The 16,180-nt window shown below is 37.5% G+C and overlaps 1 protein-coding gene across 1 annotated transcript in view; it reads left to right on the forward strand.

Annotated features, from left to right (window-relative positions):
* LOC117304814 (laminin subunit alpha-2-like) overlaps window positions 1-16,180 on the forward strand; it is a 97,218-nt gene that overhangs the window by 19,436 nt on the left and 61,602 nt on the right. The window contains exons 16-34 of the mRNA XM_033789427.1: window positions 1,666-1,793; window positions 2,452-2,538; window positions 2,923-3,140; window positions 3,608-3,714; window positions 5,252-5,435; window positions 6,095-6,231; window positions 6,755-6,819; window positions 7,276-7,438; window positions 7,970-8,110; window positions 9,422-9,601; window positions 10,095-10,274; window positions 11,216-11,337; window positions 11,635-11,752; window positions 12,367-12,480; window positions 13,458-13,585; window positions 14,267-14,356; window positions 14,629-14,828; window positions 15,302-15,444; window positions 15,944-16,051. Coding sequence (XP_033645318.1) covers window positions 1,666-1,793; window positions 2,452-2,538; window positions 2,923-3,140; window positions 3,608-3,714; window positions 5,252-5,435; window positions 6,095-6,231; window positions 6,755-6,819; window positions 7,276-7,438; window positions 7,970-8,110; window positions 9,422-9,601; window positions 10,095-10,274; window positions 11,216-11,337; window positions 11,635-11,752; window positions 12,367-12,480; window positions 13,458-13,585; window positions 14,267-14,356; window positions 14,629-14,828; window positions 15,302-15,444; window positions 15,944-16,051 — 2,613 coding nt within the window. The remainder of the gene's footprint in view (window positions 1-1,665; window positions 1,794-2,451; window positions 2,539-2,922; window positions 3,141-3,607; window positions 3,715-5,251; window positions 5,436-6,094; window positions 6,232-6,754; window positions 6,820-7,275; window positions 7,439-7,969; window positions 8,111-9,421; window positions 9,602-10,094; window positions 10,275-11,215; window positions 11,338-11,634; window positions 11,753-12,366; window positions 12,481-13,457; window positions 13,586-14,266; window positions 14,357-14,628; window positions 14,829-15,301; window positions 15,445-15,943; window positions 16,052-16,180) is intronic.

Raw genomic sequence — 16,180 nt, forward strand, 5'->3', positions numbered from 1 at the left:
CTTCGCGTATCACAACTTATATACAAAATAATAAACCTGTGCGAATTTAGGCTCAATCGTTCATCGGAGTTGGGAGAAAATAACGGGAAAACCCACTTTTGTTTCCGCGCGTTTCGCTGTGTCATGACATGTGTTTAAAATAAATCCGTAATTCTCGCTAACGAGAATTGATATTGTTTTACTGTTTTCTCAAAAAGTAAAGCATTTCATTGAATAATATTTCAAGAGAAGTCTTTCACCACTACCTTCTGTAAACCCTGTAAGTAATTTGTAAATCTGTGAACTTTTAAATTTTTTTTCTGTACCTCGAAAGTGTCCGATGGCTTTAAGAGGAACACCAATTCCTTAGTTCAGCTCCCCTGATATATTTTCATCTTATTTTTTCTTATTTTTTTTTATTCTTCTTTGTAACGCAGGGTTGCTTTTAGCTTTGTCAGGGGCAAAGAAAAAGAACCAAAAACTATTGCATACAAATTTTTGAAAAAAATTTGAAGAGAAATATCCTAATGAAATGGCATTAACTAAATGCATAAGAAGATTTCTGAAACTGCCCTATCTTCATGAACCCTGACATACTTTCAATACTTCCGTCTGAGAGAGCTTGTTAAAGGAACACGTTGCCTTAGATCGGTCAAGTTGGTCTTTGAAAAGTGTTTGTAACCAATTTTGATATACTTTATTTACCTCGTCGACTAACACTGTCGGCCATTTATGGGATTCAAATTTTTGACTCCCATAAATGGCCGACCGTGTTTGTTAAAAAAGCATAAGGAAAACCATGCAACTTCAAGGCATATTTGTGTAGATCATTGTATTCTACTTTTAAAACATGTTACCAACCATGCATTTTATAACAAACGGTTACAAACGCTTTTCAAAGACCAACTCGTCCGATCCAAGGCAACGTGTTCCTTTAATATCCACAGTACATATCCGAATGATTAACAAATGTAAACATTTATAGAGCAATAAAGTAATCAAACTTATCACTAGTTCAGACTTTGTCATAAAGTGTTCCAATTCTACTAATCATAACATTGTTGATAGAGATCAGGTTTTTATTGGAGAGGATATAAAAACCTGACAGATTACACAGATAATATTTGTCTTTAGTGCAGACTAAGCAAACAAAACGTGTTGATACAGATTTTTATCAATGTATGCCTTACAAAACAAAATGTCACCTCAGAAAAAAGAGTACAACAGCTTTGCAACATTTTCGGCAGATAAGACACAGATTATGAATGATTTATTTTAGATGAGTTGCCTTTTTCCTATCATCTAGTTTTCAAAACACAGGTCATACAAACCAACCTAAGAAATTATTTATCACGTTATGTTTTCAGCAGTCAAGAGAGAGGTAGAAAGCTCACAGAAAAAGCAAGAGATGATGAAGGAACTTAAAGGGGTGGGATTGGGGAAAGGGAAGATTTAACCAAAAGAGAGAGTAAATTAATTATCGAACGTGAAAAAGGGCAACATCTGCAGAAAATAGAAGGCAACAACAAAAAGCTGTCTTGGTGATCATTGAGAGAATCGCCAATCTATTCACCATAAAGACCCCGAAAGTAAAACATTTTCTTCAAACAACATAGAATAAATTAAATGAAATGAAATTATTTTGGATGAGTTAATGACTTCTATACTATTGGTATTTCTTGGTAGGATTGTCAGCACAATACGACGGGACCCCACTGTGAGTTCTGCGCCGCTGGATTCTATGGTTTCCCACTCCAGGGAACGTCAACTGACTGTCGGCAATGTGCATGTCCGCTCCTCAATCCAAAAAATAAGTAGGTTTATGTATGATAACAAAATTAAAGATGCTATGTCAACCCTTAAGCATAAAAACTTGCTTAGCACAACAAATTTTGCTTAGCAAAAATATGTTACCAGCCAGAAGACCAAACAGTTTCCACTGCTGCGAGTGATACCCCAGTCATTTCTTGCTTACCCAAGAAAGTTGCTAAGCAGAATCTTCTGCTTAACAGCTTTATGAAATTTGGCCCTGGTGTATAGACGATGTGATCTATGTTTACATTCAAACCGCCCTCTGTTGACAAAACACTGTGTGCGACATGTTCCGCTGGGCAAAAAGACGCGTAGTCATGGTAAGATTGCATACACTTTCTAGCTGGCTGACAAAACAACAAGGTTTTGCCCGGCGGTATGTGCGCGAATCATGTTATGGTTTTCGAGTGACGTCAGAGGTCACATCGTCTATAGATCGATCACTTCTAAGGCATTTTCTGTATTGTTGCTGCTGTCTATAAACCAGCAGTCAAAATAATTATAATAATAATAGTAACAAATTCTTATAAAGCGCCTTTCACAATAACCGTCTCAATGCGCGTTTACATTTAGTGCCTATAATCCTAAATAAGTTTCTCATGTTTGATGAGTCATATGTTTTTCTCCAACTTTGTCGTATTGGCTTAATTTCTTTTCCAGTTTCAGCCCTAGCTGTGTGTTTGATATCAACTTTGGCTATGTATGCGAGGATTGCCCAGTTGCATTCACAGGCCCAAGATGTGAGCGGTAAGGGGTATAGATTTCAAGGGCTTATGAATGTGTTTTTTTTATTTAGTCAAAATTGTTGAGACCAATTAAGAAGTTAATGATGAGAGGTCCATTTGATCCACAAAGTATAAATTTTAAGGGCTTATGAATGTTTCTATAGCTATTCAAAATGTTTAGACCAATTGAGTTATAACGAGAAGTCCCCTCAATCCAGAAAGTGAAAGTAGTAGTCTTGGCGATTTCCGTACTTTCCGCCACAGTAAAAGTTAAAATTTTAGAAATGAGAAGTCACCCAAATTCTGAAAAACTTACTCAGCACAAAATATTATTTAGAATTAATTCACGCTTTCCACAAGCCTGATTCCCTTTGAACAACGTCTCTGTTTTCTTCCCCGTTCTAAGATGTGCTGACGGTCACTATGGTAACCCTCTGGAAGTGGGAGGAGTTTGTCAACCTTGTGCATCTTACTGTAACAATAACATCAATCCGGACATCCCTGGTAGCTGTAACACGTTTACCGGTGAATGCTTGATATGTATTGACGATACGACGGGATTCCGCTGCGAATATTGCCGAGATGGCTTCTTTGGGGATGCTGTGGTGGCGAAGAACTGTCAAGGTATTTTTTGTGCATTTTGTTTTGTATGTGAATGAAATTTGAAAGAAAGGGAGCATAAAGGATCAAACCCTTGTGCTTTTTTTCAATCTCCAAGACAAAAGAGACAATATAAGTTATACGATTTTATTTTTAAGTAGGATTTGAAACTTTGCATGGTGGAAGTAAGATATAGAAAAGTTTGCAGTAACACCATGTAATAACAATCTCTCAATGAGTTGGGGTGGTTCTGAAAAGAACCGTTGGATTAACTCGACGTTTCGATCAGTATGCTCTGATCGTCTTCTGTTTTTATTTTTATTTTTTCAATATAATAAATCAATCATTCAGGCTACATAACTTGCTGAATTGGTTTTTTGTTCTGGCCAAAATAAAAAATACAGGAAAATTGAGTTGCCTTTTTTTCACTTAAAACAATTGTTACCCCCGTTAAAATTATTTATTTTTCTGTGTGACTGAATATCCCATAGCTTGCTACTGTGATAGTTTAGGAGCATTCACTTCATACTGCGACCGTGAAACTGGACAATGTGACTGCAAGGCCAACGTAATTGGAATTCCGTGTGATCAGTGTGCTGTAAGTAAACCAATATATGTTACCTTTGATTTCTTAAAGGCAGTGGACACTATTGGTAATTACTCAAAATAATTATTAGCATAAAACCTTTCTTGGTGACGAGTAATGGGGAGAGGTTGATGGTATAAAACATTGTGAGAAACGGCTCCCTCTGAAGTGCCATAGTTTCCGAGAGAGAAGTAATTTTCCTTGAATTTGATTTCGAGACCTCAGATTTAGAACTTGAGGTCTCGAAAGCAACTATCTAAACGCACACACCTTCGTGTGACAAGGGTGTTTTTTTCTTTCATTCATATCTCGCAAGTTCGATGACCAATTGAGCTCAAAGTTTCATCGGTTTGTTATTTTATGTATATGTTGAGATACACCAACTGTGAAGGCTAGTCTTTGACAATTACCAAAAGTGTCCACTGCCTTTAAGATTTCCAACCTTCCGGCCAGAGTTCATATGCAAGGCAGTTCTTTTTAGAACTGAATTCCAAAAAATCTACTTCTCAGCAGTTGAATGAATAGCAAGACAAGTTCTCTAAAGAACTTAATCTACCTGGCAAGTAGATATCCCGCAAACCACATATACAACAGTTCTTATTACCGAAAAGTTCTTCAAGAATTAAATGCCAAAATCAGTTTATCATATATCTCGTTTTTTAAGAAGGAGCATTTTTAAACTGGGTTTATTTTTCTAGGCTCTGATATTTCTATAATTTATATTATTCCAGGTTATTATTACTAAAGTCTTGATGTCAACTTACTTGGTGAATAGATTACCCCCTCCAAATTGAGTATTTTAAGCGACAAAAATGTTAACTTTTTACAAAGTTTTGCACATTTTTTTCTGTACAAACAATTGCAAATACATCTGTAAAAATTCACATTATAAGTTCGTTAAAGACAGTGGACACTATTGGTAATTGTCAAAGACCAGTCTTCTCACTTGGTGTATCTCGACATATGCATAAAATAACAAACCTGTGATAATTTGAGCTTGATTGGTCGTCGGAGTTGCGAGATAACTCAGAAAGAAAAACACCCTTGTCACACGAAGTTGTGTGCTTTCGATGCTTGATTTGGAGACCTCAAATTCTAAACTTGAGGTCTCGAAATCCAATTCGTAGAAAATTACTTCTTTCTCGAAAACTACGTCACTTCAGAGGGAGCCGTTTCTCACAATGTTTTATACTATCAACCTCTCCCCATTACTCGTTACCAAATGAGGTTTTATGCTGATAGTTATTTTGAGTAATTACCAATAGTGGCCACTGCCTTTAAGTGTCAACATTGTGAATTTTTTTTATCATATTCAAATAAATATTAAAACAATTTGAGATTGATGCATTAAACAAATTGGTGATTTTTAAAGTTTGTTGATGGAAAGCACAAGTCATATAGCCATATTCACTTTTGACAATTGTTTTTTTACATAGCAATCGACTGATCAAACAAAATCAGTGGAATCACCATTATATATTTAGAATAATTACCGTTTTCATACAAAGATCTTCAGTTGAATTTCTTGTTTCATTTTACCCTCATATAGCGAGGTTACTGGAATCTGGAGTCCACACTGGGCTGCCAGACATGTGACTGCAATCCCGTCGGCTCATTGGATAAGTATTGTGATGTCATCAGCGGACAGTGTCGATGTAAGCCGGGCGTAACGGGAATGCGATGCAGCGAGTGTGAGTTTGGTTTCTGGAACTTCAGTCAGACAGGATGCCAGGGTAAGTGAAGATAGAGTCAACCTGTTTGCTTTTACATACAATCATATTGAATTAATCACATTTAACATGTTCCCCCTTATTTTTGGAATTATAATCTTAACTATTTTTTTGCATTTATACCCTCGGTCCATTTGGTTGGTAAGTTGTTTGCAACAGCTGATTTTATTTTCTGGATTATAATCTTGAGACATTGTAGTGAACCCCTTTCTTACCTAGCGTGTACTGGGTTATTTTACTTCGCTAAACACACGGAACCTACGTCTTTTCCTTCCATCCAAAGTAGAACAGACAGGCACGCCAAAGTCTCACCAAACCAAATAGATTAGGAGCGACTCTAGGTCGACCCAAATAACTTTTTGTTCCAGACAGGTGAACTTAACATAACATTTACAAGTTCGACATCTGAAACCAAGGAGCTCCAGAGTCGTTTTGAACGACTGCAACAGTCGGTCTTTGGACTTCTAGCGCGTCCAGTCACTCCTAACTGTTTCAGACGTCAAACTTTTCATGTACTTAATTCAGAATTTGGTTTGGCACGACTCTTGAGAACCTGTCTGAAACGGGTGTTTCTCAAAATGTCTGAAATGAGCAATGGCGATTGATGGAGTTTAATGGAGAATAAATTGATTATTTCTTTGTTTTGTTCTTCTTCCACACAGCTTGTGAGTGTCAATTGGGCAGTAAATGGTGTAACTCCATTACTGGTCAGTGCACCTGCCCACCTAATACTGTAGGTCAGCAGTGCGAGAGGTGTGATCAAGACCACTGGGGTTATGATATATACACAGGATGCAAGGTATGTTGGTGATGCTGTTCCTAACCCTATTAAACAGGGCAGGGGCAGGGGCGGGGGAGGGGGCAGGCGCCAGGGGCGGGGAGGGGGCCAGCAAGATAGGGCAGGGATTGTCTGACATTTTTTTTGCATAAAAAATAAAAAATACATTTAAATATATGGAAGTACCAAAATTAAGACTGTGCACACATATTGATCATTTTTTGCTTGCAGAGTAGGCTTGAAAAAAAAAAATGAAACCAAGGAAGGGCTGGAAGTAAGGGGGAAAAAAGGGGGAAAATGCTTTTTGGAAATATGGCCAGGATGATTAAAACCCCGTTGGATGACATCAATCAATGCATTAAGCGGTTTCAAGTTTATTTTCAAATTGTGCAGACCATACCCCCCTCTAAGAAAAAGTGTCTGTTGAATGGGCTTGATTTGTAGTGATATCCCTGTAATTGGAAACTATTATTTAATCATTTTCATTTGATTTGTCTGTTAAGTTGAACAAAAACTAATGATATGTTTTTGTTTTGTTTATCAGCCGTGTAACTGTAGTACAGCAGGTTCATCAGCATCTCAATGTGATCCGACTAATGGTCAATGCAGGTACAAACACAGTTCTAATTTATTTTATTCTATTTATTTATTTCAAACAACATCCACAGCACAATCGCCAAAAATGGATGGACAACATTTTCAGTAATTAACAATAAAATACCATAGAAAGTACACAATAGATTTATAACTAACACTATATCATAACAATTGACTAGAAGACACAGGCTCACGCCTGGGCAGCCGTTCCTCACATGGGCTCGATTTAGGATGATAGAAACATGAACATTATTATAAATATTGACTTCGTGGGGACATTCAAGTAAACTTTAAAGTACTGGTGGTGACTTTGAATATTAGAGATAAGCACATATATTTAGTCCTTCAATATGCATTGCAAACACTCAAGTTTCTCAGAGCCAGAACAAAACCTACTTTTTTGAACTTTGAATATGAGAGATAAGCTCAAAAGTTTTTGATTTGTTTTTGTTTTGTTTGGTAAACTAGCTGCATGAAGAAGTTTGTCGGACAGAAGTGTGACGAGTGTCCGTTTGGCTATCGCGATTACCCGCGCTGTAAACGCTGTAAATGTGATGGGATAGGACGGGACCCTGCATCCTGCCAGAATGGAATGTGTTCCTGCGCTGATGATGGCCAATGTGTCTGCAAGGTAAGGACCTGTATTGAGCTCTCGAAACTTGATACTTGTTTGAATCGGGGAAGGGTGAGGGGGGAAGGGGGGAACCTCACCAATTATTTATCTTGTTCTTTTATTTCTAATGATTATAATGAAATGGGGTGGAACAAAGAATGGTTTATTTGAGCGAGATTTGAACAAACAACCTCCACAAATGCGTCCCCTTAAGGTTATCCCTTGGCTGCGGCTTCCCAGGTTGTATCATAAATGTATGTGTGATCCCTGGCTACACTGCATCTAACGGTTTTCAAAGTGGCACCCTCAAATAGAGATATTGACAAAGATAATAATTTTGAGGTTAGTGGTTCAAATCCTGCCCTAGTCTACTTTTCTTTGTTCAACCTTTAATCAAATCAAATTTGTGTTTATTCTTTTTTTTTTTTTCACTTCCTAACAGGAATTGTAACCAATTTAACTTTTTGGAGGTTGAACATTTAACTTCTGACAACATTTCTTTCCCCAGCCAGTTTCTCTTGTGGTTTATTTTTTGTATTTTTTTCCCAGGCCAATGTGAGGGGGAGGAAATGTGACAAGTGTCAAGCCAACAGTTTTAGTCTGCAGCCGGCGTTATCTGAAGGCTGCACTAGCTGCTTCTGCTTTGGAATCACTGATGACTGCCGACAAACTAACTACGTCAGGAAACAGGTCATATACCTCTCTGCGCTCTTTATGATAAATAATAGTAATAATAACAAAACCGTATTTATTTATTTAGCGCAATACGAATTGGCATTCCTCAAAGCGCTAAACAGCAAAATGAAAAGCATTACAAGAAAACAAAAACTTATATATTCCCCAATTAAAGCCCAAAACAAATAATTATAAAATTAGGCCAGACCAGCGGTTACCTAAATGAAACCATTAACAATACTACAAACAAAGATTAGTTTGTTAGAAAAAAAGTAGGGCCTCACTGAAACTTGTTTAAAGTGTTTGGGCAGACCTTGGTAGAGAAATGCAATAAATAAATTGTACCTGTAAAAATAACCTGTGTAAACCTCATTTAAAAGGTGGTCGTGTTTTTGAGATGTCACCGAAAATCTGGAGTGATTATGTCACGACACAGGACAAAAAATCTGCCATTGGAATACTCAATCTGAGAAACATTTACTTGTTGTCATGTATCTCAGATTAACATTTTGGGGGATAAAAAGTGAAATCTTTTTCCATAACTGCAGTATTTCAAAGTGATTAATTTCTCAAAATGCATTTTACTATCCCAGGAGTTTTCTAAGGTTTAGCAATTTAGATGTGAAAAACTTAACCAAAAGCGGCCTAAAGTGCAACTCTCTTCATTTGGGAGAGTTAGGTGTTAATATTGATGTATGGTCCCCAGGGAGCTGAGAAAGATTACAATACTAGACTAAAGCACATTAATGTGTGGTGAAGAGGTTTTCAACTAGTGGTTTAAACCCGCCGAGGCCTGGTGCTTGATAATTTTACCGAGACGAAGTCGAGGTTAATTATCTGCGGGTTTAAACCACTAGTTGAAAACCGATTCAACACACTTTGATTCCCATTCATAAATACCTTTTCGGTCAAAAAACATCAACACTTTTTGGTCAAAATGTAAAATAAATGCAAAAATTATAATTGTTCAATGATTTCTTTCAACACAACACCCCTCAAGCTATGAAATGGTAAGGCCCTCGAGTAAACAACTCCTTATAAGGAGATTGCTGTGTGCGTCGCACGTATCGCGTGACGTGGCACAACTGTTCCAGCCGTTGCTCTCGACCAATAGGAATGAAGAAACTGTCTTATAAGCACATTGCAAGCTCGCGTGTCACGCACATGTTTCAACACTTTTTACTGGTGTTATATCATCCGTTCAAACACCCCCACGTGATGCCCTCTCGACCAATCAGAATGGATAAACTGTCTAAGGTATTTATGAATACAAATTGTTGTATAAAACACGCTTTATAAGAAATATTTATTATTATCTTTAAACAGCTACGGATGTCTTCTCGAACCAATGACTTTTCCGTCAGCGATGTATTTCACAGTGTTCCTACACAACGAGGAGTGACGTTCACCACGGAGCGTGTTGATCTCAACGCTACAGAAGCTTTTATTACTCTCAACGTACAGGAACTATATTGGAATCTACCCATTGCTTTCATTGGGAACAAGGTAAGATTCTTGAAACACTTTGTTTTATTTTTTATTTTGCTCATCGAAATGACCTTGACCTAGTTTCTTCAAATTTTATAAGTATCACATTTTGAATATTATCATATATCATTATATTTCACATAATTTGCTCTCCGAAAAATCTACTCTGCGGTAGAACATACACAAGACAAGATCTCACAAGAATCTACCTAGCAAGAAGATATACACATTGTGTTACTGCAAACCAAATATACGATAATTTACTTTGTTGTGAATTTTACTGTGTGAAGATTTAGTTTTGTTTAACAGTTCTTGTAAAAATGTTGAGCTAAGCATAATTTTAGTTGCTTATATATGTTATCACTTTTTATAGGTGTCTGAGAACTGACGAAGGATATTTTGAAAAGTTTACCGGCACTCAAAAAATTTGATCCACCAATTAATTTTCTATTTTTGTCTCTGTTTTACTTAGATTTTCACTGAGATGCATTTTTTTCTCTCTACGCACTAGGTGTCTTCATATGGAGGGTTTCTTAACTTCACCGTTGCATACCGATTAAGACCGCCGACTGTTACCCCGTTAGAATCAACCATAGACATCAAGATTCTTGGGACTCGTTACTCAATCATCATGGACATCCCTGAACCTCCTCAAGACGATCATCAAGCAAGGAGTTTCAAACTTCTAGAGGTATAAGGGAACCCTCTCAGACAATCTGTTTTTGATTTTGAATTGATTTGAAATGTCAATTTTGTTTTATTCTTATACAAGAAGCAATAATGGTTAAAGGAACACGTTGCCTTGTATCGGTCGAGTTGGTCTGTGAAAAGCGTTTGTAACCGTTTGTTATGAAATGCATATGGTTAGAAAGAGGTTTTGAAAGTAGAATACAATGATCCACACAAACATGCCTCGAAATTGCACGGTTTTCCTTTTACCTCGTGGACTAACACGGTCGGCCATTTATGGGAGTCAAATTTTTGACTCCCATAAATGGCATATGCATTTTATAACAAACGGTTGCAAACGCTTTTTATAGACCAACTCGTCCGATCCAAGGCAACGTGTTCCTTTAAGTTCCTTGCTTCTCTTGGTAGATGTCATCAAGGACCAGTATCTTCGCTTGGTGTATCCCAACATATTTTGTGTAAAATAACAAGCCTGTGAATTTTTTGGGCTCAATTGGTCATCAAATTTACAAGAGAATTATGAAAGAAAAAACATTCTTGCTTTGAATCATGTCCTTTCAGATGCCAGAGAAAGGCTCCTTGCTTGAAGACTTTCTCAGACTCAATTTGGGGTCTTTTTTCTTCCTCTTCTTTTTTGAAACAGGACACTCATTTATGATGTTCAAAGGTTTAACATACACTTTCATAAGTTCACTTTTACTTTAGGTAAAGTAAATGTTGAATCAACTTTTTAAAATAACTTGTACAAATTTGATGCTTTCATTGTCAAGAGTGAAAAACCTTAAGAGTACTTTAACCATTTTAGCTTTTGGAAAAGTATATGTTGAATCAACTTAACAAAAATTAATGGTACAAATTTGATGCTTTCATTTTCATGGGGAAGCAATTTTAGGGTACTTAAAAAAATAGATTGTTATTTTTGTACTTTGCTTTATTTCTCAGCACAATTTCCGACTCCAGCCATCTGGAAGACAACCGACTAGAGAGGAGTTTATGATGGTCCTTCAAGACATCAAAGCTTTTCTCATAAGAGCCACTTATGGACCAGACACTGTCTCCGCTCTGTGAGTAAATCTTAGACATTCGATTACTTTCCCTATGTCATCAGTAAGGAAGCTTAGTGTCACATAAAAAAAAACTTTTCCAGTGCTGAGGATTCTGTTCCTAAATGAATTCTTGAACTCCAGGGGTTTACCAAAACATGTTATAATGCCATCATTCCTTCATACCTCAGAATTTGTATCCAAGTTTCATATTGTTTTTGTTAACGGTGAATCTCACCCCTGCAATTTGCATAACTACCAATCCTGATAGCTTTCTATTTGTGTTTTCATAAAAGCTTGGTATGGATTGATTTACAGAATTGATGATGTAGTGTTGGAAACTGCTGGTCCATCAAGGGGTGACATCAGTGGTGAGCAAGCGATAGGAGTAGAACAGTGCGATTGTCCAACTGGGTACACAGGGCTGTCATGTGAGGTAAACACTCAAACGTCTTGAAAAACCAAGGGGTGCGTTTTCGTGGCTGTATACCACCAATAACTGATTCTAACTAATAACTGTTTCGGTCATCGGCCTATTATTTAACCAATGGCAAATTCAACCAAACACTTATTGTTTACGACCGCTAAAACGCACCCCTAAAGATCATGACCAATATCTTAAATGTGGACATCTAAAAGTTTGCGGTAACCTTATATCTCCCCTTGAGCTGTGTTACTTCTCCAGACAAAAATAACTTTTAAATCAGCTTTTTTTCCTGAAGACAAACAGTTCAAACCCTTTTCGTCTGACTTACTCACCCACCCAAAACGAGAATGGTAACAGAACCTTCACAGTCACTGCAGCAAGGGAGTGGAACAATCTACCCGTTTTGTTCAAAATGCCAACTGAACCGACCATTCAAGAAGACGATTAAAACGTATCTCTTTCAGCATTAATCAATTTATTGAAGTGGATTTGACTTCAATTAACTTATTTATTTTCTTTACTTGTTGAACATTGTTAGCACTGTGATTTTGTTTACTAAGCAATAAGACTGGATCATGTTTTTTCCAGTTTGTTAATGCAACGTTTTTGTTTATTTCCCCCAGCGTTGTGATGCAGGTTACTTTAGGCTGGCTGAAGGGGAGTTTCTGGGTAGATGTCGTCCCTGTGTCTGCTTTGGCCATTCAGACACATGTGATGACAAAACTGGGCAGTGTGAGGTAACGTCACTACAGACCATGTGAACTTTGTTTACAATAAGTGTGACCTTGTACATTCTTAGAGTATTCTGGCAGGCAAGATACTACACTAGTCCCACGGGAAAGTTGACACATTTGTGTCATAATTTCCACATAAAACCAAGAGTTATGAAAGTAAAAGTTGGACAAGTTTTGAGATGTGCCCCTTTCATCATATAAAAAGTTGACAAGAATTAGACAGTGCACTCTCCATAAAATATAAGATTTAATGTTTTCTTTCATTGAGCTGTGTACAAATCGTGCCTGCAGGAAGTCCAGCCTCTGTGGCTCTTTTGTAAACATGTGATGTCACAGGTCACATCGTCCATAAGTTATAATATTAATTTGGATAAATGGAAACTTGCATCGGGGAAAGATCCTATAGAATTCGAACGGCCTCTAGCTACTGGCCGAATAGGATTCAAACTGCCTCTAGCTACAGGGCATTCTCGGTGGTGTATAGTTGGTAAGAAACTGCTCTAGATTTGCAAAGGTCAAGGGTTTTAATCCCGCCAAAGTAATATGTCTGTGATTTTTTTCACAGAGCTCGGGAAAGTACTGAGTATTCAGTGCTAACACACATCGGTGTATGGGTAAAAACCAAAATTAATAGTCTTATCCCCGATGCAAATTTAACATCTCTTATATCGTTGCGGTACCTGCTGCATAGGACTCGAACTGCCTCTAGCTACCGGGCAACCTTGGTAGTCTAGTTGGTAAGACACTACTCTAGAATTGCAAAGGTCGTGGGTTTGAATCCCTCCCAAGTAATATGACTATGATTTTTTTCCACAGAGCTCGGGAAAGTACTGAGTATTCAGTGCTTACACACATCAGCGTATGGGTAAAAACCAAAAATAATTTTTGTTCAACAAAAACTTTGTGAAAAGGAGTGAAATGAAATCATTTATACATTAGATTCATACATTATGATTATTTTGTATTTTTTTGTTACTCAGGACTGCCAGCACAACACAACAGGGCAACAGTGTAATCTTTGTGAGGATGGTTTCTATGGCGATGGGACAGCAGGCACGTCTACAGACTGCACTCAGTGTGCCTGCCCGTCACTAGACGCCGATAATAAGTAAGGCTTATGTTGAATGGGCATCAAGGAAACTTAAAAAGACTTGGAAATTTAAAAAGGGAACATTTTAAAACACAGTAGAAGAGATAAAAAATACTACAGATTATTTAAAGGCACTGGGGTGGATTTCACAAAGGTAGTCCTAACTTAGGACTAGTCCTAGGCAATGCTAAGAGATAGGACCAGTCCTAAGTTAGGATGAGTTACTGGTCCTAACTTAGGACCAGTCCTATCTCTTAGCATTGCTTAGGACTAGTCCCAAGTTAGGACTACCTTTGTGAAATCGACCCCTGCACACCTTTGGTAATTGTCAAAGACAAGTATTCTCACTTTGTGTTTCCCAATGTGTGCATATAAACCCCAAAATCTGCGCCAATTTTGACTCAATTGGTCATCGAAGTTGCAAGCGAATAATGAACAACAAAAAATCACCCTTTTTGCACAAATTTGTGTGTTTTCAGCAGTGCCTAATGAAAGGCTTCAGGCATGAAGTCTTTTAATATTTGAGTGAAAGTTTCCTCTTTCTCAAAAACTATGTTACTTCAGAGGGAGCCAATTTTCACAATATCAACAACTCATCACTGCTCATTGCCAAGTAGGTTTTTATGCTGACACTTATTTTGAGTAATTACCAATAGTGTACAGTGCCTTTAAAACTTGTTTTTTTCCCCTTCCGAACAGTTTCAGTTCAACCTGTGTTTTAGACTCAGTGGACGGCAGACACACTTGCACTGACTGTCAGCCAGGCTACGTCGGCAGATATTGTCAAAGGTAAGATTTACATTTAACATGTTTATAGACAGTAAATGGTACAATTGTGTCAACAAAGCCAATTATTGGATAGGATTTGAACTGGTAATACAATACTCTCTGCTAACCCATAAAATTGGGCTATGTCATCTTTTTGACAGGTTTCTTTTGTTGTATTTGGAACATCAAGGGAACTCATTTAGTGAAATGAATACTATTTGGCAAAAAGAAATACGAGAAAGTACTCGTTGCAAATGTGACGAGGCTCTTTTCTTTTGCTCTCTTGTTCTCAGTTGCGATGATGGTTACTACGGCAACCCGAACACCCCCGGCGGTACCTGCCAGTCATGTGACTGTAACGTCTTTGGCTCAGTGTCCACAATCTGCGACAAGGGGACCGGGCTGTGTTTGTGTACGGAGGGAGTTACCGGTGAAAACTGCGACCAGTGCGATGAAGGATCGGGATATGTTGTCACGGAAACAGGATGCTCATGTAAGGATTGAAAAAATGTTTTCACTTTGATTCTAGAGTAAAACAGCCTAACTTGAAAAATGACACTTTGAGAAAAGCAAGTATTAAGAAGATGTTTTGCCGTAAAGAAATTGCTCAAAACTTATTATTAGATGTATTAAATATTTTCATTATTATATTCATTTAATTATTATCGAAACTTTGAAATGAAAAAAATATACATATATGAAAAATAAAAAAGAATTTACCCAGAATTTATCTTATAAAAGAAACCAAAATGTTTGAGTGAGACTGTGTTGCCATGGAAGGGCCAAACAGATTAACATTACATCAGTTTATTTTGAAAATAATAATAATAATAAGATGAGTTTTTAAACTGTTCTTGAATATGTTGAGTGATTTGGAGAGTTTCACAGTTCCCGGTAGGGAGTTCCGAAGCCTCGGTGCTGATCTCTAAAAACTTCTCTGAAAAAGTTCTTGTTTTATTTGTCCAGCTTGTTATAACAACTGCACCGGTCTTTTGCTTACGGACCTTGATGATTTGGATGAACTTATGCTGGCTATTAACGTCTCCAAGATCCTCGTTGCACCATGGGGAAGACTTCAAGAGATTGAAAATGCTACAAAGCGTTTCAAGGTAATAGCGAGGTTTAGCTGCACGTTACGCAAGCAAATATGTGATAGTGGACGTCAAAAAGTTGTGCTGTTTCTAGGTGATGTCGCCACTTTGGGCTTATTGCATGCTCACGTACATACATGACGTGAAAAATGGTAACTTCACGTATGCTTAAAGCATGAGATTTTAACTACACAATTTTCTGACGTTCACGCGGATTGTGCAGCTAAACCTCCCTAATAAAAGAACATCTCTGCACTCTTCCTTCCCCTCTCTCCCACACCCATAAGATCGAAGAAAACATAATAGGTTTGTTTGGGTGTCACAATTCAAACATCTTTTGGTTATGGGGGCAGATTTAGAACAGTAATTTTGTCTGTAAACTGGCATTCTACCAGCTGAACTATCTAGTCCCCACGTTGTCTCCCTATTTGTTCAACCCCAAATCATTTTAGAAATTTACCCAGTTTGGAGAAGTTTGAGATAAGACCTGGGGCCATTTGTTGTTTTTGTTTTGCAGGAGAAAGTCTTGCGCTACCAAGAAACCCTGAATGCCACAGAGAAAAGTCTTCTCAGGCATCTTGACATCAGCGCCCTACAGGAGGAGGCGGATAAGCTTGAAACCAAAGTAAGAAATAATCACTTACAAAATCATACCAAGAGACCGCTTTATTTCTCTTGTCATACAAAGTATCCATTCATTCATTCATTCATTCATTCATTCATTCAGTAACATTTATTTCAATGCTGTCATTTA

Source organism: Asterias rubens, chromosome 21 (assembly GCF_902459465.1).
Source record: "Asterias rubens chromosome 21, eAstRub1.3, whole genome shotgun sequence".
NCBI classification, from domain to species: domain Eukaryota; kingdom Metazoa; phylum Echinodermata; class Asteroidea; order Forcipulatida; family Asteriidae; genus Asterias; species Asterias rubens.